Here is a 13,574-nt window from a genome sequence, read left to right as displayed (position 1 = left end):
TATGGGTAGCATGTACCTTTCTTGGTTCTTTCGTATTTACACCAAGAATAAATGTTGGATTTTTTTGTTTTTGGTAGCTACTCTGCACACAAGTCTCTGATAAATAAAATGGGATATCAATTTTGATGACCTTCTTATTAAATATTGTTGTCACTCAATATGAGGCTATATACCATATTGAGTTACTGAGAGGTAAAGTAGGAATGCTACTGAAAATGTTCCAATTAAATAAAATTTAAGATTTTTTTATGGTCAATCCATAAGCTACCAAGAACTTAGATTTTATGCATTCCATTTGTTTCACTGCGAATGTTTTTATCGATTTGACTTGAGTATAAATTTGGGTATTTACAAAACATAGTTGGAACTAAAAGTATATTTTTCCTGGATGTGGTTTATAAATAATAAATTATCTATGGAATGCTTATTTATAAAAATTATATAAATATTTTAAGCATCTCCTTCCTAACTGTAAGAATGTAGCAATCTTCGTATCTAACAAATAGAAAATTAGAGAAAAAAGGAAGAGAAATGCAGGTTTGTATTGTAATTAGATAATAGGTAGTTAAGATTTTTATCTCTGTTCAGTCTAAAACTAAATTATTTTTTTAAGATTGAAGTATAGTTGATTTACAGTGTTCAGGTGTGCAGCAGAGTCAGTTTTATATATGTATAGATGTATATTCTTTTCCAGATTCTTTTCCATGATTTTAGAAATAGTTTAAGCTTGCATTGATGTTATATTCTTAGTCCTTCTGTGGTCACTTAATCTAAGAACAGTTCCCCATATTATTTTCTCATGGTATTTACCACAATTTGTAGTTGTATGTTTATTTATTTACCTATTATCTATCCTCATATTTGGACAATTTGTGTTTGCTTTATTTATTACTGTATTCTCAGCACTTAGTGCCTGGCACATGATAGGTGCAGTTTTGTTTTGTTTTTTTTGCGTGAATCTCACAAGAAGATTAGAGCTTTGTATATCTCTAGCTAGTCCTTTCTGCCAACAGTAGTGCTTTGGTGTGAATCTATTAGTGTATCAGTCTCCTTCTCTTCCCTTAGAGGTTTTTTATTTAAAAAAAAAAAAAAAAAAGGAATCTTAAAGTTACAGGAAATCCATATTTAAAATGTAATTACCTAAGGACTACTTACTTTTTATTTCTGTTGTACAAAATGTGGTGTGGGATATTACTTGTAATTCCTAGGCTCAGTGTGTTCTAATTATGTAATCATTTAAATATCAAGGCTCAATTTTGGCATCTTATCTGTTGGTGATATGCTAAATTTATATCTTTGGTATTCTGGGTCCATTTCCCAGTACTCGTGACTTGTGTGTCCCACTGCCTATTCGTGATCATTAACCTCCTATGTAGAAGTATAATATGCATTCAAAACTTAATGTTCAAAACTGAGTCCCTCATCTTTCTTCTGCCTCTTGCCACCAAATCTATTCCTCCAGCAGTCTTTATTTGTCCTTTCAGTTGTCAGTAGCTCCATCCTTAACATTTGCTCAGGGCATGAAATCCTTGATAGTCATTCTTGATTTTGATTTTTCTCTCATACCTCAACCCATCCATCAACAAATTGATGTGAGCTCTCTCATTATGTTATATACAGAATCTTACCAGTTCTTCACTTCTGTTGCCAGTATTCTGGCACAAACCATCAGCAACCCTTACTTCACTATAGGACAGCCATTTAATTTTCCTCCTTTTCAGTTTCTCATCAAATGGGAGGCCAGAATAATCCCTTTAAAGGGCATGTTGGATCACGTCAGTCCTCTCCTCCAAACCTTCCATGGACTTCTCATTTTGCCCACAGTGAAAACCAAGTCTGCACGTGTTCTGGTGCTAGATTATCTCTCTGAGCTCACCTCTTATATCCCTTGCTCACTTGGCTTCAGCCACACTGGACACTTTGCTGTTCTTTGAACACAACAGACACATTTCTACCTCAGAGTCATTGCACTTGCTTCCACTGCCTAGAATGCTCTTCAGATATCATCATACTTCTTTCCCTCACTTCCTTTAGGTATTTGCTCAAATATCACCTTCACAGCCATATTTAAAATTTGAAACCCCTCTCTTCTTACCTCTTTACTATTGTCTGTCTTTCTTCTCGGCCTTCCTTTTTCTCTGTGGTATATATTACCATGTGAGATACTACATATTTTATTTTATTTATATGCTTGCCTGTTTTTACCCCTACTAGAATATATGTCCTATGAGGGCAGGATTTTTATCTGCTTTAATCAATACTGTATTCTCACCATCTGCAGCAATGTTTAGCACATAATAAGTGTTCAGTAAACTTTTGTTGCATGCATGAATACATTTGAGAAGAAAATAATCAGGAAAGAATAAAAAATTCAGCATCTGCATTTATGTAACTTTATTTTTTTTGACAAAGCTACCAATGTAACACTGATGATAAACTTTACACATTTTAAAATCAACTCTACTAAGTCTTATAAGAGTGGAAACAGAATTTTGCATAAAAACGAAAAATCATAGTTAATTCCCACTAAGTACTTCAGAAAAAACATTATATGAGATAGTTTTCTGTAAGTAATCATCAAGAATTAGACTTTACTTTTTTAGCCAGTCTTTAATGCAGGTACTGAGTTTAGTTAACTTCTCTAAGAGAGTCTTAGTGTATATCAAGTATCCTAGATGTAAATTGCCTTCCCAAAATGACTATTAAAGCCTACTAGTAGACTTTTATCACAATAAAAGGCCATAACTTAAACACTAAATAATCAGAAAGTTAATCTTTTTCATTGTGAGGTATATGTACCTGTTTTCCTCTAGGAAAACATTTTTATCTCAATAATAAAATTTATATTTTAAAATTTCATAAATGATTCTTAAAAAATATTTGTAAAAGGAATGTATCTTATGACTGGAGACTAAAAAGTTCTCCCTGGAACAGAATAGAATTAGCAACTCTGAGGAAATTTATTTGAAATTTTGTTTTACATTTTCTCACATTGGCATAAGTTTTTGTATAAGAGGTCCAATGTTCAAGATTCAGGATTGCAATTCATTTATTACTCATGGTGGTACAGTGGCTCTTTGTCCAGTACTAACCGACTGCTTGAAATTGTGTCTTTCTAGTTTCTTCTGGTGTGTGTTTTTTCCCTGATACCTCTTACTCCTCTGAGAAGAGAGAAGCAAATTTTCATGTATCACTTAAGTTCCCTCATTCCTAAAAATCAAAGTATATTCCTATGCAGATCTTGAATTTCAAATCATACTGATTTTAGGATCCAGACATAATATCAGACACACTTAACTTAGCAGTCCTTAAACTTTAACATTTACAGATTTTGTTTATTTAAACATTTTATATAGTCTAAAAGAAAAAGGAACCAATTCATTCAATTTTTTAACGTAGTAATTATTAGGCTAAAATACATTTTATAGTTACAGAGGTTTTACTGGACTATTCTATTTGGCAGAACTCATTAATTTGAAAAAGAAACTTAAGAAGTTGGGTGTGGAGAACTCAGAATCTACTAGTTTGTTACATTTGTTATATATTTATTTATCACATTTAGCAAAGAATACAAAAAATAACAACTGAATAAATAAGGAATGCTGTTGGGAAGGATTTGTAAATCATGATAAATAAGTAGCTATTAGTGATCACAAAATTGTCCTCCTGCCTCCTTACACAAATTATGACTCTCACTGGAATTATCTTGGAGCAGAGAAAGAATTGGAAAACATGAATAAATGTCTCTTATGAATTGTCATATGTCCATTGCTTAAGATACAAAATATAAAGTTTAACAATAGTCCCTCTTTCATGGAATCATATTAATAGTGAGGGTATGCTGTTTTTTAGACTGGTTGAGGAGGGGATGGTAGGTTTAAAAATTTCTAGAACCGCTGACAAATAAGAATTTTAGATAGATTTTTTTTTTATTACTCTTTTTTTTGTAGTTAGATTTTCTGAAAGTTTTATTTTGTTAAATCTTATAGATAGTAGATGTCCATTTCTGTTAACATAAAGAACATTGCAAGTAGAAATAAATATCAGTGATTTTTTTTTAAAGAATACTTAGTAAAAATGTACAGTTATGTATCTTATATTCGGTGAGAACTCAGGTGTACATGTACTATTCTGAGAAAAATACCATTTCATTAAGAGTTATCAAAAACTTTAAAAACTTTATGTGCACAAAAATGTGTGAATTTTAAATCATTAATTAGGTGATTTGTGCTTTTGTTTAAACGTGCTGATGCCCAATTATACTTTTTTGGGGGAATCATTGTAAAGATGACATTTAATATGTACAACTTTTTCCATTAGTCTTCCTCCTTAGAAAATACGTGAGTTGTCTTATAAATGATTAATTTTTAGTCTGTTTCTTTAATATCCTTGTTCTGTGAGATTGGATTATGAGGCTTTACTACTTTTGTAGTAGAAATGATCCTACAGTTTCACAATTTTAAGATTGAATTTGTTCAGCTAGTAAATGTGTTATCACAAATTAAAACTCTTCTTTGATGCATTTATTTACATATAATATGATAACTAATATTCACTTCAAGGTAGTTGACTGGATTGCCTGTTATATTGGTTTAAAATCGTAGGAAATTCTTATAATGTACTTGTTACATTTTATACTGTACTTGCTAAATTTTTACCACATTCTGTACATACGGCATTCCGTGATGAAACCTGTTTCAGTAAGTATTTTTCTTTAGCTTGTGATTTTAGAATAACTTACCCCATGTAGATTTAGTATTTTTCTAACAATCACTTTTTAAAAGCTTTGTCAGTACCACTCATTTAAAAAATAATTATAGGAGATTACCATTTGGGTCATTTATTTTTTATCAGTGAAGAAATTCAAGATTTTTAAAGTCATCCTTTCTTCAAACTCTAGAATTTTGTGTAACATGACCTACAAATACCACTTAATTGAAAATTAACCAATCTTTAATTTTTACTGTTTATGTTTAGTTGCTTTTTAATATTAATGGCTATTTACTCTGTAATCTAATGGCAATACACAGGATCATTTGCATCTAATATTTAAGTATCATTAGAATGTTCTCTCTAAAATATTAGTTGCTCTTTTTGAGATTCCATCCTAAAACAATGTCACATTGAATTTTGCAGATATGGTTGAAATTTCTCAATTTCCTAAATGCTCAGATATCTTACCCATGGGGTATAGACATGATGATGACATTTTTATAACACTATGTAGTTTATAACATATTTTTACTTTGTCTGTTAGTCTCATTTGATAATAGCCCATCTGGCTAACATAGTTTAAATGTATGCTTTTTATTTTTTAAATCACTAAATAATGGTATATTCTACATATGTCCTTTCTGAAACATAAAGAGTTTTCTTTATTTAAGGAAAATATTTTTGAGAGAATTATTAAGTCAACAGCTTATACTATGGCCACTTAACAAGAATCTATAGTTTTTCATTCTTTTAAAGATAAGTTCAGCTCTTACAAAAATAAACTATATTAGGTAAAGATGGATATTAAGAAAACATTTTAATTTTTTCATTCTTTTATTTTATTATTCTGTTGTTTCCTTGTGCTACTGGCTAAGAAAACGTACATTTGAATGATTTGATTTAACATTTTGGTAATGATAATTCTTAAGCCAGCTGTATAATAGGACACAAATAATGCTCTTCATTTAAAAGAAAAGAATTTCTTAGAATATAATATCACAGACTTGAAATAGAATAATTTAGGTTTTATGCCATGCATAATTTTTCATTCCCTTTACATAATTGGTAACTGACTTAGTGTCAGTTTTATTATTTTTTTAAACATAGAAGTATCACTACTTTCTAATCTTAAATTAAGAATGAAAAACTATTGTTACTATGAGTATATTTTCATTAACTGTGCTGTCTTTTCAACTTGCTGCTGAATCAGCCTGCATTGACATTCTTTGCGTTTCTGTGTCTTGTCTATCTTTACTGTTTCCATTAGATCCTCCTACTACTACCACCCTTCAACCTACAATTCAGTGGCATCCCTCAACTACTGACTTCGAGGATCTAGCAACAGAACCAAAAAAATTGCCCTTCCCATTGTCAACTTTGGCAACAATTAAGGATGACACAATTGGCACGATCATTGCTAGTGTAGTGGGTGGGGCTCTCTTCGTAGTACTTGTAAGTGTTTTGGCTGGAATATTCTGCTATAGGAGAAGACGGACGTTTCGTGGTGACTACTTTGCCAAGAACTACATTCCACCCTCAGATATGCAAAAAGAATCACAAATAGATGTTCTTCAACAAGATGAGCTTGATTCTTACCCAGACAGTGTAAAAAAAGAAAACAAAAATCCAGTGAACAATCTAATACGGAAAGACTATTTAGAAGAGCCTGAAAAAACACAGTGGAACAATGTAGAAAATCTCAGTAGGTTTGAAAGACCAATGGATTATTATGAAGATCTAAAAATGGGAATGAAGTTCGTCAGTGATGAACAGTATGACGAAAATGAAGACGACTTAGTTTCACATGTAGATGGTTCCGTAATTTCCAGGAGGGAGTGGTATGTTTAGCAACCACTAAATGTGACTTAACTATGTACAATGTTTCACTTCATACTAGTTGATCATTTTCAGATTGTTCATACTTTTTCTTGAGGAAGAATAAGCTTTTTCAACTTGATTTTCAAGCTTACTTTTTATATTCTAATTTGACAAATGGAAATGTAAAATCTGGGTTCAATGTATCTGAGCTGCTTTACAATTTTTTTTCAATGCTGTACTACTGTCTCAAGATTTAAATTTTAATGCAGAGTACTTTATTGGTCTGAGGCACACAGGTAAGGAGAAATGTCAACATTAAATGTATGACTTTTTTGGTACAAAAATTTAAAAAAGAAAAAAGGAAACTACCTTGGCATTGTGTATTAAATGTTTACCTAAGACTATAATCTCAAATATAATGTTTGTTAAACATATACCTCTCAAAATTTATCACCATTAAATGATACTACATCAAAATTGAGTATAAAACTAGTCCAAGAAATGTTTATATATATTTTTAGTATGCAAAAAATTCAGCCTGGTGAAACACCTTTTCTTTTCAAACATTATTTTCTATGTTTCTATACAAGTGGAATCTTTACCTCTGCATTTTAATGAGCCTTGCCATAATTACTGTAGAGTGGCTTTTCAAAGGTATTTTGTTGCACTAAAAACTGTGGTAGTAAACTCAGTGAACATGATGTGTGGAAGAGCATAATTAGCTGATCAATATTTTTGTCCAAAATACATACGAGTAATAAAAACATGCCTTTTAAACATGATAATTACTACAATTTTTTCATCTCTGGAGGGCAGTGCTTATATTGTCATGTGAACATGGGTTTTGGTACATGAAGTGGTAGTTTTGTTTTAATGCTTTATGTCCTAAATATAAGAATAATAATGAAAAGATGGTACATAGTTTAATAGAGCGCAGAGAGAGCTTTTCAGTATATGGGAAACCATGGGTAAACAAGCATTGGAGTATCATTTTTAGAAATGAGACAAATGTTTCAGCTAAGAGTCTGTGCAAAGAATTTTGTAGACCATCTTGTTTTAGTCTTATATTATTGATGTTCAAACGGGTAAATATATAGGAAAAAAATAAACTTGGAAATTTGAGATTTAACAAGAAAAGATCTGAACTATAGAACCAATCACTAACACTTGTTGATGGATATTGACAGACAACCCCCCTTTTCCTCCTAAATGTATATGTGTGTTTCAAAATTTTTGTTTTTCCAATTAAAACTGGAAACATCATGAGGTTTTTTTGTTTTTTGTTTTTTACATAATTAAGTGTATTCTTTCCAAAAATCATGTATCTTTTGAAAAGAAATCTTACCTAAATCTTCAAATGTGGATCTTCTTTGTGAGGTGATTAAATTGCTTCCACAGTGGAGTCCTGTACAATGATAATAGTGACAGCTATTTTGATACCCAAAGAATGTTTTTTCTGTTAATGATTCATTTGAAAAAAGGACTGTTTAGAATTGCCTTAGATGTTTTGCCAGGGAATTGAAATAGAAGTTAGTAGGAGAATCTAAATTAAATAACTTATTTTGTTAACGAAATGGTAAAGTAGGAGCCTTTTTTTTTCCCACCTTCCCAACCACTCGCTTCCCAGTCCTCTTCAAATCTAAAAAAATGTTTTTGTAAGACACAGTTCTAATGTGTTCATACAATTTTCCAAGTAGTGAAGGCTTTATTTTCAGTAATTATAACCTAGTTTCCTTTATTTTAACTAGCAGTATTTTGTGGAATTTTGAATCTATTTTATTTCTCTCCCTCAAACACTTAGTGTAACAGTAAAGTATTGGTTAAGGATACAGTTAAGTTCACTGATGTCTTGTTAAAAATATTTGATTTATGGTTTTAAATATAGCTAACCACTGGCAAAGATTAAGACTCTTTGGTCCAAATCATTGGAAGAAAAACTTTCTTAATAATACCTTATGATTGAAGTGACTTTATTTTTTTTATTTAAATGTTAGCAATGATATAGTCATAAGAAAGATGAATCTAAAACTTTTTTCCATGGAAGATGTAAATTTGTGGCTTTTTTGAGCAAAATCTCATGTTTAGAGTAGTGGTTTGAAGTGATACATGAATCAGAACATTTAGAATATTGTATAAATCTCAACTTGAGTTCTATTCTGAAGGAAATTAGCAATGTGTTTCAAGAACTGTATTTTAAAAATATAAATATCTACTAAGTGATCATGAACTTCCTTTTAAATTATGGCCATTGTGTGGTTAGGGTTTTTTGTTAGTTTAGCTTTTGTTGGTTCGTTTTGTTTTGTTTTGTTTTGTTTGGCAGTAGAAGGTGACATGGAAAACTGCAAGTGAGTATTTGATATATTATGTATCCTTTCTAAATCATTTGGCAAGCTAAAAGAGATCAGAATGTTAAGAATCTGATACTAGTGCTTAAGACTCTCTGAAGTATTGCACTGTTGTTTATTAGAACTTTATGTATGTTTACTGTACATAGACTTGTTTGTAAACATAAAGTCATTAATAAACATTTTGTTAAATTAATTTTTGAATATCAGTAATGTGCACAGCTAATTGATGGGTTGAACTCACTCTCTTCTTGGAAAAGATGGAAGAATAGTTTTACTTTATTTTGGCCATATTTATATTTATTAACTTTATATTTGAACTGGTTTTTCATTTTTGTATTCACTTTAGAGTTTTCTTTCACATTGGTGAAAATACTTCAATAAGACAATGGAGATGAATTCAACTCTTTATTTTTCCCTGCTTTTCCATTTTCGTTAAAATATGTTGAAACTTTAACAGGCTAGGGGTTAACTTTAAAAGTGATAATTGAGAAGGACTTTATAGTTGAAAGATTTAGTATTTTACCATGTGCCTGAAAGGTTTCTATTTGATATATTTAACATTAAAGAAACCATTAGAGTTTTTCAGTGGTAGGTATTGCTTCTGATAGCCATATATAGGACAGTTTTATAATGGTAACCCTGGCTGAATGTTTAGCATAAGGGGCTGTAAGAAGTGTGATGTATAAGTGCAGAAATTAAGAGAAATGTAGCAATATTAGATGTGAAAACATCTGATGTTAGTTTGATTTTGCTTTTGGTAAATACTGCTCAAAGAAAGTATGAACAAGAAGTTGTTAATGTGTGGAAGTAGTCAATGTAAAGTGTAAGAAAGGAAGAAATGGTAGCCATTGATTTTTTAATTCTAACAGAGGAATGATTTACAGATTGAATTGTTTTTCTTGTTTACTTGTTAATGTATCATCCATAAAAAGCTCCTTTCTCAGATTTTTGGTATATTGGGATATATTTAATTTTAATTCCTACCAGAGTTTTTTTGTGTTTTTTTGTTTTGTTTTGTTTTTTACCATGTTACCTATCAGGTGGTAGCCCCAGTAGCCGTTCAATAAATCTTTAAATAAAAGTTTTTTTTAAAAGTTCTTTAGAGGCATATTTCTGTAACAAGTCTATGGCTCTCCTTTACCTTCTTTGTCCTCATTATGAGTTTTGCTGGGGAGTGAGAGAGAGAGAGAGGGAGAGAGTGCGCACGTGTGTGTGTGTGTGTGTGTAACCCAGTTTCCTTAAATTAGTGATGTTTTGTGGAATTATAAACCAATTATCTTTCTTTTTCCAAACAAGACTGTATCAGGTTAAGGATACAGTTAAATAAAGTTTGAGGAAGCATCTAAGTTGGCATGTTAACCATTATAAAATTTACTTTTAATTAATCATGCAATTCCTATCTTATATATACATATCATCAGTAACATTCTCCACAGTCATGAATTATCTTCTCTCTCTGGCCCTAGCAGTTAAAATAAATTTTAAATGTTTTGCTGTTACTTTGACAGAATTTTTATATATTAGCTTTCTGTTTGGAATTAACACATTTTATATTGTTTAAGTTGGCATTTAGTGTTTTTAACTTATTGCTTGTGAGCTGCTTTGAGTAGGAATGACATTGTTTCTTATTGTTTGTAGTTACCTTCTCCCTGTTTCTCATTTCTGACGTTTAAAATTATGATACAGGGACTTCCCTGGCAGTCCAGTGGTTAAGACTCCGTGCTTCCACTGCAGGGGGTGTGGGTTCCCTCCCTGGTTGGGGAACTAGGATCCCACGTGCCACGCGGCTCGGCCAAAAAAAAAAAAGATATAAACAAACAAATAAACACTGTCATAAAACATAAAATATTTAAAAATAAAATTATGATACATTTTTCCCCTAAACTATTTTAGAGCAAGCAGCAGTTTATTTCAAATAACGTACAATTTGACTGGATTAAGTTTGGTTTTATTCATACCAATAAAAATTCATGCAGGAAAGAATCTTTGAAATATTGTACAGAGTACACCAACTTTTCTGTGTTTTTTCAATTGTTTCTGTTTACGCCTTTCTTTTTTCTTCTATTATGTTCCAGTAAGCTGCACTTGTTTTTAAAGGTACATATCTACTTTGAGTTGCATATTGATAGGTTTTCAGCAGGAGCCTGAAACCAAACATTGCTTGCAAAGGCTTTTGCTATGTATACCTACCTTTAGGGGTCATTTCTTTTCTCTAACCTTGATAATAGTTAGTTTATCCTGTTCATTTCAATTTAGAAGGATAAAATTTGATTCATTTTTGTGATGTTTTATTTCACTTGCCTTTTAGTTAATAGCTGCTGTTTGTGCTGGCTGGGCACTATGGATAAAGCCTAGTGAAAGTGAGTTTAATAGAAGAACTTTAAAGTATAAATAATTTTCAAAACTTGAAAATTCAAGGCCTCATTGCCTTTCATGCATAATACTTCTATATAGACATGATACCTAATTTCACAGTCTCAGTTATGAGAAATATCTCATGGAAAACCTAGTCTTGAAGGGACAGCTTGATCTAAAAGCTACAGGTAATAAGATCTAAAAGATTTGACCTTCTTGTTTTAAAAAAAAAGTTTTTATGATTAAAAAATATGCAAAAATAAGACATAATGAAATGAATGTTCATGTACCTGCTTCAGTTATTGTCAGTTCATGGTCAGTCTTGTTTCATTTAAACTCCTGTCTACACAATCCCTCATGCCATTAGTTCTTTAAATATATCAGTATGTAGCTCTAAAAGATAAGGAACATTTAGAAAAAGTAATGACAGATTCATTACTATACCAAAAATGAATAATTCCTTAATATCAAGTATCCAGTTAGTGCTCACATTGCTCATCATACATTTTTGCAGTTTTAGTTACTAAACAAATATGATCCATACATTGGTTGATTGAGATGTCTTTTAATCTGTGTGCTCTCTGTGTGCTGTTTCCCACTCCCGCACTTTTCCCATGCAATTTTTTTTGTGAAGAAACAGCTTCATTTGTCCTGCAGTTTTCCAGTTTGGATTGTGCCAGTTGCACCTCTGTATTTCCTGTAAGTTGACAGATCTAGAGCCTTGGTAAGATTAAGGTTTAATTTTAGGGGGCACGGTTACTTAAGTGATGGTATGTTCCTCCATCAGAAGGCATACAGTATTTACCTGGTTTTCTTTCAGTATTAGCAGCCATTTGATGCTCAAACCCTAGATCTGCTAACAGGGAACCTACTTAATGACTAGATCTATTAACTCTGTTGTTTACCATACCATGTGCTTTGATGTCTTAATAATTATGTCCATCCTGCTGCCTTTACCTGAAATTCCCTTTCCTCCCTTTTGCCATACTGGGAAATCAGTCCATATTCAAGGTCCAGTTCAAATTATAGCTTTATGGAACTTTTCCCTTTAGAATTAATAACTGCTGTTCATAATTCTTTTTTATCAACTTATATCTCCTCTACTATAGCCTCACATTTTATTCTAGTTATTACCTACCTTCTCTAGATCAGTGGTCTTCAACACACTTTTGACTGTACCTATCAGTTAAAAATTGGTATGTACTTCTAATATGTATAAGTATATAAATTATATATGTGCTACCACAGAAATTTGCTATATGCATTATAAAATACTAAAAAATGAAAAATTTTAAATCTCATTAAATATTTTAAAATACTAATTTTCACTAAAACAGTAATATTTGGGTAAACAATATAATTGTGCTTCATTTTAAAAGTTAATTTCTTGCTAAAACATTTTTAAGAAAACCTCATGATTGAATGTGCTTCACGTTTTTTAAATCTTGGTTTTATATTTCTTGATTCAGTGATTCAAAGTTTTAAGTCCATGTTGAGTATATTTTGACACTCATTTTTAGGTATGAAAGCTAAGCTACCTCTCGAAAACAAGTAGATTCAAATGAAAGAGTTACATTGTTGGGGACCTTAACAGTTTTCATCCCAACTACTGTTGTTAGAGCTAGTCTTCATGTTTAAAGTGTTTGGTTTTTCAATGTCATGCTAATCACCACTCACATTAGCTATTTCAGCAGGGTATGGGTTTAGTGTGAGGTGTGTTGTTAGTAAGAGTGAATATAAATTTATGTTTTATTTGGTTTCTAAATGTATTTGATTGGGGTGGGTTGATTTGTCATATCTGATTAGATTGCCATGTTTTTATTTCATAATGTAACTGATGAAGTTTATGTATTAAGTTATTTGCATTGCCATTTTGGGGGGGGTTTGTTGTTATTTGTGCGTACATTGTTGGTGTTATCTTCATTCTGTCAGTTCTTTGCAGGAATGACATTTACTAGGAATAAATGCCTCCTAGTATATAACATGGATTAGCCCTGATACCATCACTTGGATTATGAGTCAGATGTTCAGCTGTAACCAGAGCACCCATGTGATGCCTCTTTTAAATTTTTGACTTATAGTTAAATCTAGATAAGTTTTTAGTGCATTTAGCTGAGCTCTCATACATCACAGTATGTCTGTCACAAGATTCTGACTATGCTGAGAGGGATAACCAAGTGAAGATGTAACTGCTTACTTTCATTCTGGAGCTGTCCCACGCCGCACTTCCCGTAGGATATTTTGGGTGCCCTGTGTGGCTCGTGGACCTGTGTAGCTGGGTGCCACCTGACACATGGACCAACTAGGGCTATCAGTGCCAATCCATACTAGCACAATGCT

The 13,574-nt window shown here is 31.6% G+C and overlaps 1 protein-coding gene across 2 annotated transcripts in view; it reads left to right on the top strand.

Moving 5' to 3' along the window:
• NECTIN3 (nectin cell adhesion molecule 3) overlaps positions 1 to 13,574 on the top strand; it is a 120,799-nt gene that overhangs the window by 53,301 nt on the left and 53,924 nt on the right. The window contains exon 6 of one of the 2 annotated variants that reach the window (XM_057697615.1): positions 5,981 to 9,327. The exons of the other annotated variant lie outside the window; for it this stretch is intronic. Within the exon in view, the coding sequence (XP_057553598.1) occupies positions 5,981 to 6,561 (581 nt within the window). The 3' untranslated portion in view covers positions 6,562 to 9,327. Of the gene's footprint in view, positions 1 to 5,980; positions 9,328 to 13,574 lie in introns of those variants that run through there. 2 annotated transcript variants of the gene reach the window in all.

This window comes from Hippopotamus amphibius, chromosome 10, assembly GCF_030028045.1.
Source record: "Hippopotamus amphibius kiboko isolate mHipAmp2 chromosome 10, mHipAmp2.hap2, whole genome shotgun sequence".
Classification (NCBI taxonomy): Eukaryota; Metazoa; Chordata; class Mammalia; order Artiodactyla; family Hippopotamidae; genus Hippopotamus; species Hippopotamus amphibius.
The sequence above is the reverse complement of the archived record's forward strand: the minus strand, read 5'-3'. Positions and strand labels throughout refer to the sequence as shown.